Source organism: Nerophis ophidion, linkage group LG01, assembly GCF_033978795.1.
Source record: "Nerophis ophidion isolate RoL-2023_Sa linkage group LG01, RoL_Noph_v1.0, whole genome shotgun sequence".
NCBI lineage: Eukaryota > Metazoa > Chordata > Actinopteri > Syngnathiformes > Syngnathidae > Nerophis > Nerophis ophidion.
Window position 1 is genome coordinate 92,088,280 of NC_084611.1, and position 14,077 is coordinate 92,102,356.

The 14,077-nt window shown below is 40.1% G+C and overlaps 1 protein-coding gene across 1 annotated transcript in view; it reads right to left on the minus strand.

The window, feature by feature from the left end:
* The window catches only part of ncapg (non-SMC condensin I complex, subunit G), a 68,567-nt gene that overhangs the window by 31,242 nt on the left and 23,248 nt on the right, over window positions 1-14,077 (minus strand). The window contains exons 2-4 of the mRNA XM_061916308.1: window positions 11,290-11,373; window positions 10,943-11,055; window positions 1,352-1,597 (exon numbers count right to left, since the gene is read on the minus strand). Of these exons, the coding sequence (XP_061772292.1) occupies window positions 1,352-1,597; window positions 10,943-11,050 (354 nt within the window). The 5' untranslated portion in view covers window positions 11,051-11,055; window positions 11,290-11,373. The remainder of the gene's footprint in view (window positions 1-1,351; window positions 1,598-10,942; window positions 11,056-11,289; window positions 11,374-14,077) is intronic.

A 14,077-nucleotide genomic window follows, 5' to 3' on the forward strand; every position in this document is an offset into this window, starting at 1 on the left:
AAGATAAACGTAATGTTTAATCCACATTCCCTAAATATATTCTCTTCATGTCATGTTATGCTCCTTCCAGCGCTGTTGTTTTAAGGTTAGAGTTTTTATCCAATCAGAATTCAGCTAGCTTATGTTGCCATGCTGTACCAAATCTGCCCGGGGCTTTTAGAATCAACAATGTCTGTGCACTGTAAGTGAACGGGCACATACAGTTGATAGACAATTGCGATAGCCAATCAGATCACGAGTTGTTGTCAGTAAGGCTTTCTAGCTGGCCTCAAGTTGAACGTGACATTTACGCGTCCTGTGATTGGATACTCACAGATTTGAGCCGCGGCGGTGCTATGCAGATCTGCAGAGCCACAACCGGGTACGTTAGCGGATGAATTTGAGAACACATACAGTTGATAGGCAGTTGCGATAGGCTACTGTCAACAACTTGTGATCTGATTGGCTATATAGATAGCCTGAGCCTGTGATTGGATACTCACTTGTCATTCCAAAGTGAGTATCCTAGCACAAGTTGCAATTAAGCAGGAAGCGTTGCACCATAGCCATACCGGGCTAGCAGAGACATCACCAACACTCACTTTTTTAACCCACAAAGACCAATGTGGGTCAAAGACCTTAAACGACTATTTTGTGTGTGTGTGTGTGTGTGTGTGTGTGTGTGTGTGTGTGTGTGTGTGTTGTTGGATTTGGTTGTCTTTTTCTTTCCTTGTCAGATATTGTTGGATTTGGTTGTCTTTTTATTTCCTAGTCAGATTTTAGAACAATTAAAGTGGGAGCCTTTTACATAGACCTTGAGTTTGGAATGTCGGAATGAAGCCATAACAAATCTGTTATCTCAACTGTCCAAAGTAGGGAGGAGAAGAAGAGGGGCGGGTGAGAGTGAGTGAGGAGGGAGAAACTGCCATTTTAGGTTTAGATCAATTTGGACCGAGCTTTGAAATGTTGTACCTGGATTGATCTCCCAAGGCGCTTTGGTAATAAAAGAGAAAAATGAGCAACCTCTGTCTCTGATTGATTTAAAACCAGCTTATGTGTCATCAAACAATCTGGGGGCGTTGACCGAAGGAAAAACAGGTCCAAAAACGCAACAGTGTGGACAAGGATAAGGTTAGGTGCGATTTACCCTGGATAACCTTAGTGTAAACAGGGCCTCAGATGGTTTGCTATACAACAGCCATTTTGGCCTGGTTGACCACCACTGCTTTTCACTACCGGGAAGAAGTCACATGTCGGAACACAAGCAATAATTCCATGTGACATCAGCTTGTGCAGCCCTTTGAGACACTCGTGATTTAGGGCTATATAAATAAACATTGATTGATTGGTTAAATAATTACTGCATACGTACCCCTAGCAGGAAGTTGAAAATGAAACTCAAAAACGGATGATCGTCCTCCTCCTCTTCTCCCTCCTCCTGCATCTCTTCTTCTTCTTCTCCTCCTTTTTCTCCATCTTTAGGAGGAGCTTGGAAACTGGTGGCAAACCTTGCAGCAAATTCGATGACATTTTCCACAGCCGGCTCACGCTTGTAGACAATCATGGCGTGTTTCAGGTAGCTGACAAATTCCTCGTGGAACGAAGTTTTGTCTTCCAGCTAGTAAAAACAAATAATTGTAGTAGTCATTTTACTTCAGACCCAGGGGGATCCATATCACAGAAAAAGAAACCATACAACAATATAAGAAATACAAGCAGAAATAAAATAAATTTCATACAAACTAAATACTGTAAATATAAAACACTCCACAATATTCAATGTCTAGCATACAGACTTACTCGTCAATGGTTCCACAGACCGGATGAAAATGTGACAGAACTGCGAGTGGGGTTAGTCAGACCATAAATGTTGTCTGACTCAGCTGCCCTACACATGAATCTGTACATGAGATGACGTAAATTGACAGAGCAGGTGGGGACCCCAATACTAGGGGTGTAACGGTACGTGTATTGAACCGTTTTGGTACAGGGCTTTCGGTTCGGAGGTGAACTAAACGAGTTCCACACGGACATATTAAGTAGCGCACTCCGCGTTGTGTAAACAATGCACACCGAGGCACCATGAATTGATTTACGTGAAGCGCGACTTAAACAAGTTGAAAAACTTATTGGGGTGTTACCATTTAGTGGTCAATTGTACGGAATATGTACTGTACTGTGCAATCTACTAATAAAAGTTTCAATCAATCAAAAAAGAAAACAACACACGGCATGCTAGCAGCGACCGGGCTACAATAGACTGACCACACCTCCTCTTTTCACAGGACATGTCCTCTTTTGAGGGGCTGTCCGGGTGGAGTTTCTTAAATGCCTCAAATGTCCGGCATTTTAAGTTAGGGTTGCATGTATTTTCAATGTGCGTTCAGGGTTAAAAAGGGGTCAAAAACAAAACACATTGTGTGCACAGCAACATTCGTAAGGGAGGGGCAGAGACAGAGAGAGCGAGAGAGTTATGATAAACGCGCATGCGTCGCCAGGCTCTGCTTTTTATCCATAGATTTATCAGATTTTATTTTTTATTATCAATAGCAGGGGTGTCAACAGTGTGCCCCGGAGGCCATTTGCGGCCCGCAGCTAAAGTTTTAAAGGCCCATGGCATATTCTAAAAACACTATTAAAATAAACAAAAGTGAAAAAAAAAGCTTAAAGACTGAATGTAATTTAAAAAAAGGTGCAACATTGACTAATAAAACAAAGCTGTTTTTTTTTTCATTCAAACTGTCATTGCTCAAAACATAATATTGAATCAAAACCAATGTTATTATGAATTATTGACTTATCCAAGGTTCCCATTACTTCACATCAAATATTCCACTAAGAAAAATATTTTTGGTGGAAGATTTTGCCAATTTGGTAAATAAATAACCCAAAAATGTATATTTAGTTATTGTCTTACTGTACCGAAAATGAACCGAACCGTGACCTCTGAACCAAGGTACGTACCGAACCAAAAGTTTTGTGTACCGTTACACCCCTACCCAATACTGAAAAACATTTGAAACTCTCAGAAGCAGTCTCATGCTGTCATTGTCAGCCACTATGAGCTTCTTAAAGGGGAACATTTTCACAATTTCAAAGGGTTAAAAACAATAAAAATCAGTTCCCAGTGGCTTGTTTTATTTTTCTAAGTCTTTTTCAAAATTGTACACCTCCCGGAATATCCCTAAAAAAAGCTTTAAAGTTCTTGATTTTCGCTATTTGCGATGCGACTGTCCATTTCCCTGTGACGTCATACAGGGCTGCCAATGCAAATAACATGGCGGTTACCACAGCAAGATATAGCGACATTAGCTCGGATTCAGACTCGGATTTCAGCGGCTTAAGCGATTCAACAGATTACGCATGTATTGAAACAGATGGTCGGAGTATGGAGGCAGATAGCGAAAACGAAATTGAAGAAGAAATTGAAGCTATTGAACGAATAGCTATTGACGCTATTCGGCCATAGCATGGGTGTACCTAATGAAGTGGCCCATAGCATGGCTGCCTTATTAGCATCGCCGGAAAAATGTGCGGACCAAACGACCAGGACTTTCGCATCCAGTGACACTGGAGCAACTTAAATATGTCGATTGGTAAGTGTTTGTTTCACATTAAATGTGGGTATCTAGTTTCAAATGTACATACAGCTAGCGTACATAGCATGTTAGCATCGATTAGCTGGCAGTCATGCTGCAACCAAATATGTCTGATTAGCACATAAGTCAACAACATCAACAAAACTGACCTTTGTGATTTATTGACTTAATGGTTGCAAATGCATCTGCAGGTTATCCATACATCTCTGTGCCATGTCTGTCTTAGCATCGCCGGTCAAATGTGCAGACACTTTGGTACATTCAATGGGGGTCTGGCGGCAGATTTCTTGCCAGTGGTGCAACTTGAATCCCTCCCTGTTAGTGTTGTTACACCCTCCGACAACACACCGTCGAGGCATGATGTCTCCAAGGTTCCAAAAAATAGTAAAAAAAAACTGAAAATAACAGAGCTGTGACCCGGTGTTTATAATGTGTTGAAAATGAAAATGGTGGGTGTGTTACCTCGGTGACGTCACGTTCTGACGTCATCGCTAAAAGACCGATAAACAGAAAGGCGTTTAATTTGCCAAAATTCACCCATTTAGAGTTCGGAAATCGGTTAAAAAAATATATGGTCTTTTTGCTCCAACATCAAGGTATATATTGACGCTTGCATAGGTCTGCTGATAATGTTCCCCTTTAACACTGGCTTGTTTAAAGCGACAGTATGTAGTGGTGTGCAATATGCTTTAAAAAGTACCATCTACACAGAAGCTGAGCACATACTTAACTTCCAGCACGGCATGTTTGCTTGAGCATATAACTTCCATCGCGGTCTACAAATATCTTTGTCGTCAGACAGGTCATATGTCCCTGATATTTAATTTCACTGCACAGACTAAGGGCAGAACCAGATAGAGTGAAGTCAGGAAAGGTTGGCTGTCTGTCTTCTTTACTTCTATCATGAACTTGCTCTTCTTAGCAGCCTACAGAAATGAGATGTTCTTATTTAAACAGGGATAGCAGGTCCATTCTATGTGTCATACTCGATCATTTTGCGATATTGCCATATTTTTGCTGAAATGATTTAGTAGAGAACATCCACGATAAAGTTGGCAACTTTTGGTGCTGATAAAAAAGCCTTGCCTGTACCGGAAGTAGCAGACGATGTGCGCGTGATGTCACGGGTTGTGGAGCTCCTCACATCTGAACATTGTTTACAATCATGGCCACCAGCAGCGAGAGCGATTCGGACCGAGAAAGTGACGATTTCCCCATTAATTTGAGCGAGGATGAACGATTTGTGGATGAGGAAAGTGAGAGTGAAGGACTAGAGAAAAAAAAAAAGACTATACAGTGGGAGCGATTCAGATATTAGACAAATTTACTAGGATAATTCTCGAAAATCCTTTATCTGCTTAATGTGTTACTAGTGTTTTTTGAGATTATATTGTCGTACCTGTACAACCTGAAGGTTCAGCACCAGTCGACGGGTGGTGGTGATGCCCATCCCTGCCCTTTGTAAGGGACCCTCTTCGAAACACGATCTTTCAAAATGATCGCTGCATAATACACTGTACTCTGTGTGTGTGGTCCAATCCAACCGTGTTCACTTGACCGCTCTGTTCCATAGTAAAGATTCACTGTTATCTTTCGGGAATGTAAACAATGAAACACCAATACACCGCTTCCCGACTACAGCTTTCTTCATTGACGTCTCCATTATTCATTGAACAGATTGCAAAAGAATAAGCAACACTAATGTCCAGAATACTGTGGAATTACGCGATTAAAGCAGACGACTTATAGCTGGGATCGGTGCTAGATCAAAATGTCCACTACAATCCGTGACATCACGCGTCATCATGCGTGTCATCATACCACAACGTTTTCAACAGGATACTTTGCGCGAAATTTAAAATTGCAATTAAGTAAACTAAAGCGGCCGTATTGGCATGTGTTGCAATGTTAATATTTCATCATTGATATATAAACTATCAGACTGCGTGGTCGCTAGTAGTGGCTTTCAGTAGGCCTTTAAGTATGTGTCCATGAAAGGACATTTTATGACTTTTCTTAATCTGATTACATGCTATGGTATGATTTTATTGTCATCATTTTATTGCATGATTGTTGTATCGCTTTAATTTATGTAGCCAGGGACTGCAGATGGAATTTAGCGATTTAGCTATAATTTGGTACAGAACATATCTGTGTTTGAGCTTAAAGGGGAACATTATCACAACTTCAAAAGGGTTAAAAACAATAAAAATCAGTTCCCAGTGGCTCGTTGTATTTTTTGAAGTTTTTTTCAAAATTTTACCGGTCTCGGAATATCCCTAAATAAAGCTTTAAAGTGCCTTATTTTCGCTCTCTGCGAAGACACTGGCCATTTCCCTGTGACGTCACACAGTGCTGCCAATGTAAACAAACAATGCGAATACCACAGCAAGATATAGCGACATTAGCTCGGATTCAAACTCGGATTTCAGCGACTTAAGCGATTCAACAGATTACGCATGTATTGAAACAGATGGTTGGAGTATGAAAGTATTGAAGAAGAAACTGAAGCTATTGAGCGAATTCATAGTCATAGCATGGCCGAATAGCTGCGTTAGCATCACCGGTAAAATGTGCGGACCAAACGATCAGGACTTTTGTATCTTTTGACACTGGAGCAACTTAAATCCGTCGATTGGTAAGTGTTTGTTTCGCATTAAATGTGGGTGGAAGTAAACGTAATATAGTTGCAAATGCATCTACAGGTTATCCATACATCTCTGTGCCATGTCTGCTTTAGCACCGCCGGTAAATAGCATGTTAGCATCGATTAGCGTAGTATGTTAGCATCGATTAGCTGGCAGTCAACATCAACAAAACTCACCTTTGTGATTTCGTTGACTATCGTTGCAAATGCACCTACAGGTTATCCATACATCTCTGTGCCATGTCTGCTTTAGCATCGCCGGTAAAATGTGGAGACACTCTGGCACATTCAATGGGGGTCTGGCGGCAGATTTTTTGCCACTTTGGCATCTTGGGGCCAGTGGTGCAACTTGAATCCCTCCCTGTTAGTGTTGTTACACCCTCCGACAACACACCGTCGAGGCATGATGTCTCCAAGGTTCCAAAAAATAGTAAAAAAAAACTGAAAATAACAGAGCTGAGACCCGGTGTTTGTAATGTGTTGAAAATGAAAATGGCGGCTGTGTTACCTCGGCGACGTCACATTCTGACGTCATCGCCTCCAGCGCGATAAACAGAAAGGCGTTTAATTCGCCAAAATTCACCCATTTAGAGTTCGGAAATCGGTTAAAAAAATAGATGGTCTTTCTGCACCATCAAGGTATATATTGACGCTTACATAGGTCTGCTGATAATGTTCCCCTTTAATGTTTCTGTGCATTGTGCCTTCAAATAAAGACTAAACTAAACATTCACTAAATGGCAACACCCGGATAAGTTTTTCAACTTGTTTAAAAGCCTACTGAAAGCCACTACTACCAACCACGCAGTCTGATAGTTTATATATCATTGATGAAATATTAACATTGCAACACATGCCAATACGGCCTTTTTAGTTTACTAAAAATTGCAATTTTAAATTTCCCGCGAGGTATCCTGTTGAAAACATAGCGGAATGATGACGCTTATGTTGAGGCGTGCTTGTGACGTTATTGGTTGGAGCGGACATGTTCTCCCAGCCCCACTCACGGCTAAAAGTCGTCTCTTTTCATCGCATAATTACACAGTATTTTAGACATCTGTGTTGCTGAATCTTTTGCAATTTGTTCAAGTAATAATGGAGACGTCAAAGAAGAATGCTGTTGGTGGAAAGCGGTGGATTGTAGCTGCCTTTAGTAACCGAAACAAATTCGGTGCTTCTTTGTTTGTTGTGAAGCTTTAACACAGAGCGGTCAAGCGAACATGTTTCTCTACGTCAAACAGCAAGTTTTTGGATGGGAAAATTGTGATATTAAGTCGGCTCTTACCGGAGACTTGAGCGGATTATGCGACCTCCTCCTGCAGCTGTCAAAAAGGCAGCTGTGATCTTGGCTCCTCCATTGGCTTCTCTCGGAGACACTGGCGTTCACCGCAGCCCTCCGACTTTCAGGTATGACTTTATCCTTCGTCTTGTGTTAGGGTCAGCACCGACCCGTTTTAGTTTTTAAATGCATAAAATAGCGATATAAATTAATTTTTTTGCATCGAGGCTTTTTGACTTTGTCAGGAACCTCTATTTCAACAAAACAAAACATTTGTTTTGGTTTTTCATTAAATTATAAATGCTCTGGATGAAATTATGACCTTGGTGTTAGGGTCAGTTTCGACCCAGTTATAAAAATGTGAAGTGAAGTGAATTATATTTATATAGCGCTTTTCTCTAGTGACTCAAAGCGCTTTACATAGTGAAACCCAATATCTAAGTTACATTTAAAGCAGTGTGGGTGGCACTGGGAGCAGGTGGGTAAAGTGTCTTGCCCAAGGACACAACGGCAGTGACTAGGATGGCGGAAGCGGGAATCGAACCTGCAACCCTCAAGTTGCTGGCACGGCCACTCTACCAACCGAGCTATGATTGTTAAGCAATAATTAGAGCCAAAACTAAACACACTGACAGCCAGCTCTTCTCCCAATCATGTGAGCTTTAGGGGATTCTCATTTTACCTTGTTATCCTGTACAAAACAAACAAAGACGGGCATGTCCAGACATGTGAGGTCAATTCTGTCTCAAAATTATTAAAATGAAAAAATAAATAAAACAAATAAGATATAAGATATATGTTCTAATACCCCTCAGTAATGGTCAGGTAACACAAAAACCTTTTATTTATTTGTACGATTCTTTTAAAGTTAATTTTAACATTTTTTTTTATTGAAATCGAGGGGTGTACTGGCAAAAAATTGCCCAATGGTCCACTCCAAAAATATTATAACCAATATTTTCACGGATAAGGAAGCCTAACAAGGTAACCAAGAGATGAGAAACAAATTGGATGATAGATAATCATTTTTAGTGTATTTCACAGCTGATTTAAGACATGGGTGAAAACCGACTCGTTAACATCAGAGATGGTAACAGAAAGCTAACACAAGAGGAAGGTTAAAATCTCTCTAAAACACTATTAACACAATAAGCAGATAAGGGATTTTCCAAAAGTATCCTAGTAAATGTGTCTAATAACATCCGAATCGCTCACACTGCCGTTGCCTGGAGCCGTAACCTTTTTTTTTTTTTTTGTGCTTCACTCTAACTATCCTCATCCACGAATCTTTCATCCTCGCTCAAATTAATGGGGAAATCGTCGCTTTCTCGGTGTGAATCGCTCTCGCTGCTGGTGGCCATGAGTGTAAACAATGTTCAGATGTGAGAAGCTCCACAACCCGTGACGTCACGCACACATCGTCTGCTACTTCCAGTACAGGCAAGGCTTTTTTTTATTAGCGACCAAAAGTTGCGAACTTTATCGTGGATGTTCTCTACTACATCCATTCAGCAAAAATATGGCGAAATTATCAAGTATGACACATAGAATGGACCTGCTATCCCCGTTTAAATAAGAACATCTCGGGCTCCAGTACTCTGGAATGCCCTCCCGGTAACAGTTCGAGATGCTACCTCAGTAGAAGCATTTAAGTCTCACCTTAAAACTCATCTGTATACTCTAGCCTTTAAATAGACCTCCTTTTCAGACCAGTTGACCTGCCGCTTCTTTTCTTTCTCCTATGTCTCCCCCGCCCTTGTGGAGGGGGTCCGGTCCGATGACCATGGATGAAGTATTGGCTGTCCAGAGTCGAGACCCAGGATGGACCGCTCGCCTGTGTATGGGTTGGGGACATCTCTACGCTGCTGATCCGCCTCCGCTTGAGATGGTTTCCTCTCGCTGCTGTCTTGGATCCGCTTGAACTGAACTCTCGTGGCTGTGTTGGAGCCACTATGGATTGAACTTTCACAGTATCATGTTAGACCCGCTCCACATCCATTGCTTTCGGTCCCCTAGAGGGGGGGGGTTGGCCACATCTGAGGTCCTCTCCAAGGTTTCTCATAGTCAGCATTGTCACTGGCGTCCCACTGGATGTGAATTCTCCCTGCCCACTGGGTGTGAGTTTTCCTTGCCCTTTTGTGGGTTCTTCCGAGGATGTTGTAGTCGTAATGATTTGTGCAGTCTTTTGAGACATTTGTGATTTGGGGCTATATAAATAAACATTGATTGATTGATTGATTGGGAAGTCCTGTGGGGAGTGCTCAGAGAGTATGGGGTATCGGACTGTCTTATTGTGGCGGTCCGTTCCCTGTACGATCAGTGCCAGAGCTTGGTTCGCATTGCTGGCAGTAAGTCGAACACATTTCCAGTGAGGGTTGGACTCCGCCAAGGCTGTCCTTTGTCACCGATTCTGTTCATAACTTTTATGGACAGAATTTCTAGGCGCAGTCAAGGCGTTGAGGGGTTCCGGTTTGGTAACCGCAGGATTAGGTCTCTGCTTTTTGCAGATGATGTGGTCCTGATGGCTTCATCTGACCGGGATCTTCAGCTCTCGCTGGATCGGTTCGCAGCCGAGTGTGAAGCGACCGGAATGAGAATCAGCACCTCCAAGTCCGAGTCCATGGTTCTCGCCCGGAGAAGGGTGGAGTGCCATCTCCGGGTTGGGGAGGAGACCCTGACCCAAAGTGGAGGAGTTCAAGTACCTAGGAGTCTTGTTCACGAGTGAGGGAAGAATGGATCGTGAGATCGACAGGCGGATCGGTGCGGCGTCTTCAGTAATGCGGACGTTGTACCGATCCGTTGTGGTGAAGAAGGAGCTGAGCCGGAAGGCAAAGCTCTCAATTTACCGGTCGATCTACGTTCCCATCCTCACTTATGGTCATGAGCTTTGGGTCATGACCGAAAGGATAAGATCACGGGTACAAGCGGCCGAAACGAGTTTCCTCCGCCGGGTAGCGGGGCTCTCCCTTAGAGATAGGGTGAGAAGCTCTGCCATCCGGGAGGAACTCAAAGTAAAGCTGCTGCTCCTCCACATCGAGAGGAGCCAGATGAGGTGGTTCGGGCATCTGGTCAGGATGCCACCCGAACGCCTCCCTAGGGAGGTGTTTAGGGCACGTCCAACCGGTAGGAGGCCACGGGGAAGACCCAGGACACGTTGGGAAGACTATGTCTCCCGGCTGGCCTGGGAACGCCTCGGGATCCCCCGGGAAGAGCTAGACGAAGTGGCTGGGGAGAGGGAAGTCTGGGTTTCCCTGCTTAGGCTGTTGCCCCCGCGACCCGACCTCGGATAAGCGGAAGATGATGGATGGATGGATGGATGGATTGATTTCAGTAGGCCTTTAAGTCGGGGTCCACGTTAATCAATCCATGGTGCGAGTAAGTATAAGTAAAAGTGACGAGCATTTATGAAAATAAAAGAGAATAACCTGGTATATTCACCTTGTTGTAGCGACTTTTCAGGCTGGCCACCAGCTTGGCCTTGTTGTTGTGCGCCTTCTGGGCGCGCTGGAACGCCTCCTTCACCTCCACTTCGTTGTCTACGGCCATGTTTCCTTCGCAAAAACCACAAGTAAAAGTGCAATAAGTGTGTAGTTTTAACTCAGGGAATTGTGTCGTCGCTAATGGCTAGCTTGTTGTATTGACAAGTACAACCTAGCTCGGTGCCAGCGTTCGTTCAAAGCGCCAAAAAGACACTCCGTGACATGTAAAAAACACCTTCAAAACTAAAATTTCATATCGCGACGCTTATATGTAAAAATGAGTCATTTTTAATGGCACTTATTTACCTTTTTTGACTTGTTGTCGAGCACAGCGTCGTAGTCCCGTGCCGCCTCTTTTCAAATGCAGCAACCGTTGCGGTCTCGCGAGAACTGGAAATAGACGAGATTTGGAGCGACGCGTCAGAACACCCTCGATTTAGTCTCGCAGGCATAAAATGATATCGTCAAAAAACAATCGCTTTTGATAATACTCTTCCTTTTTTTAATTAAATGCAACAACAACCATCCATCCATCCATCCATTTTCTACCGCTTATTCCCTTTTTGGGGTCACGCGGGGCGCTGGTATCTCAGCTACAATCGGGCGGAAGGCGGTGTACACCCTGGACAAGTCGCCACCTCATCACAGGGCCAACACAGATAGACAGACAACATTCACACTCACATTCACACACTAGGGACCATTTAGTGTTGCCAATCAACCTATCCCCAGGTAACATAAAATAAAATAAAATAAAATAAAACCTTAGAGCACCTCAGACTGTGAAAGCTTTTAAAAAAGGCTTAAAAATCCATCTTTTTAAAAAAAAGCCTTTTTATAGACATGCATGCTGGTTCTAGCTATTAGGCTGTTTCTAGTTTTATATTTCATTTATTTGAGTGTTGCCTGTCTATCTGTGTTGGCCCTGCGATGACGTGGCGACTTGTCCAGGGTGTACCCCGCCTTCCGCCCGATTGTAGCTGAGATAGGCGCCAGCGCCCCCCGCGACCCCGAAAGGGAATAAGCTGTAGAAAATGGATGGATGGATGGATCTTTTTATTATTATTATTACTATTTTTTTACACTGTGGCACTTTGAGGTTGTTTGCTCAACGTAAAGTGTTTTTTTTTTACAAATAAAATCTATTATTATTATTATTATTAAATAACTATTAAATGTGACTAAATAAAATATATTTAATGAGAGCAAATATACTAAATATGACTAAACTACAGTATGTTAAATGTGACTAAATAAAATGTACTAAATGAGAGCAAGTATATTAAATATGACTAAACTACAATATATTAAATGTGACTAAATAAAGACATGCACCTGGTGATAGGTTGATTGGCAACACTAAATGGTCCCGAGTGTGTGACTAAATAAAATAAATGTGACTAAATAAAATAAATGTGATTAAACACATCAAACATGATTAAATAACCACAGTATATTAAATGTGACTAAATATATTAAATGTGACTAAATATATTAAATGTGACTAAGATGTTAAATGTGACTAAATATATTAAATGTGACTAAATATATTAAATATGACTAAGATATTAAATGTGACTAAATATATTAAATGTGACTAAATATATCAAATGTGACTAAGATGTTAAATGTGACTAAATAACTACAGTACATAACATGGGATTAAATAAAATAACATGGGATTAAATAAAATAAGTATGACTAAATATATTAAATATCACTAAATAACTACAGTATATTAAATGTGACTAATTAAGTATTAAATGTGACTAAATATATTAAATGTGACTAAGATGTGACTAAATATATTAAATGTGACTAAATATATTAAATATGACTAAGATGTTAAATGTGACTAAATATATTAAATGTGACTAAATATATTAAATGTGACTAAGATGTTAAATGTGACTAAATATATTAAATGTGACTAAATATATTAAATATGACTAAGATGTTAAATGTGACTAAATATATTAAATGTGACTAAATATATTAAATATGACTAAGATGTTAAATGTGACTAAATATATTAAATGTGACTAAATATATTAAATGTGACTAAGATGTTAAATGTGACTAAATATATTAAATGTGACTAAATATATTAAATATGACTAAGATGTTAAATGTGACTAAATAACTACAGTATATAACATGGGATTAAATAAAATAAATATGACTAAATATATTAAATATCACTAAATAACTACAGCATATTAAATGTGACTAATTAAGTATTAAATGGGACTAAATAAAATATATTAAATGTGAAAAAATATTAAACATGAGTAAACTGCAGTATATTAAATGTGACTAAATAAAATATATTTAAATGGCACTAAAATATACTAAATAAAAACAAACAAATGTGACTAAACTAATTATTTTACAAATGACTAAATAAAATAAACAAGTATAATACATTTGTCTAAAATATAATAAATGTGACAAAATATATTAAATGTGACTATATAAATATATTCAATGGGAGTTAATATACAATAAAAAATACGTAATGATTATATGTGAATTTTCAACTTTATAATTTAACATTCAGGAATAAAATAAAAAAGAAAGAACCGTTCAGAATACTGGCTTGTTATGGTTTAAATTTATTTAGAACGCGCTTCACTTTCTCTTTACAACATGTCCGAAAAGGAGTAGGAAGAAGCAGAGTTTATTTCATCCTACCCCTTTTCCAATTCATAGCATTTACTAACACATTGGTTCCCTTCCTGTTTTTAATTTGTACAAAATTTAACTCCATTAAAAAGAAATGTAATCAATTAATAAGTATATTTTTACACACATATTTGTATTATTATAGTGTAAAATGAATGTTGGTTCTTTTTGTAACTTTTTTTTTTTTAATCACTGACAATCACTGGTAGCAGTTATGAGTTAAGATGTGGAACGGAATAATTTAAATGTACACAACTGTTACTTTATTTGTGGGAATTATTTTGAAATAGTGGTTATCGTTATATTGTTGTTATAATTTTCATTGTAAACATTCCTTGAGGCGGTGACACAACCACATGCTTTCATCGTTATTTAAAATGTTCCTTCCAAACTTTATAGTGCAAAAGCA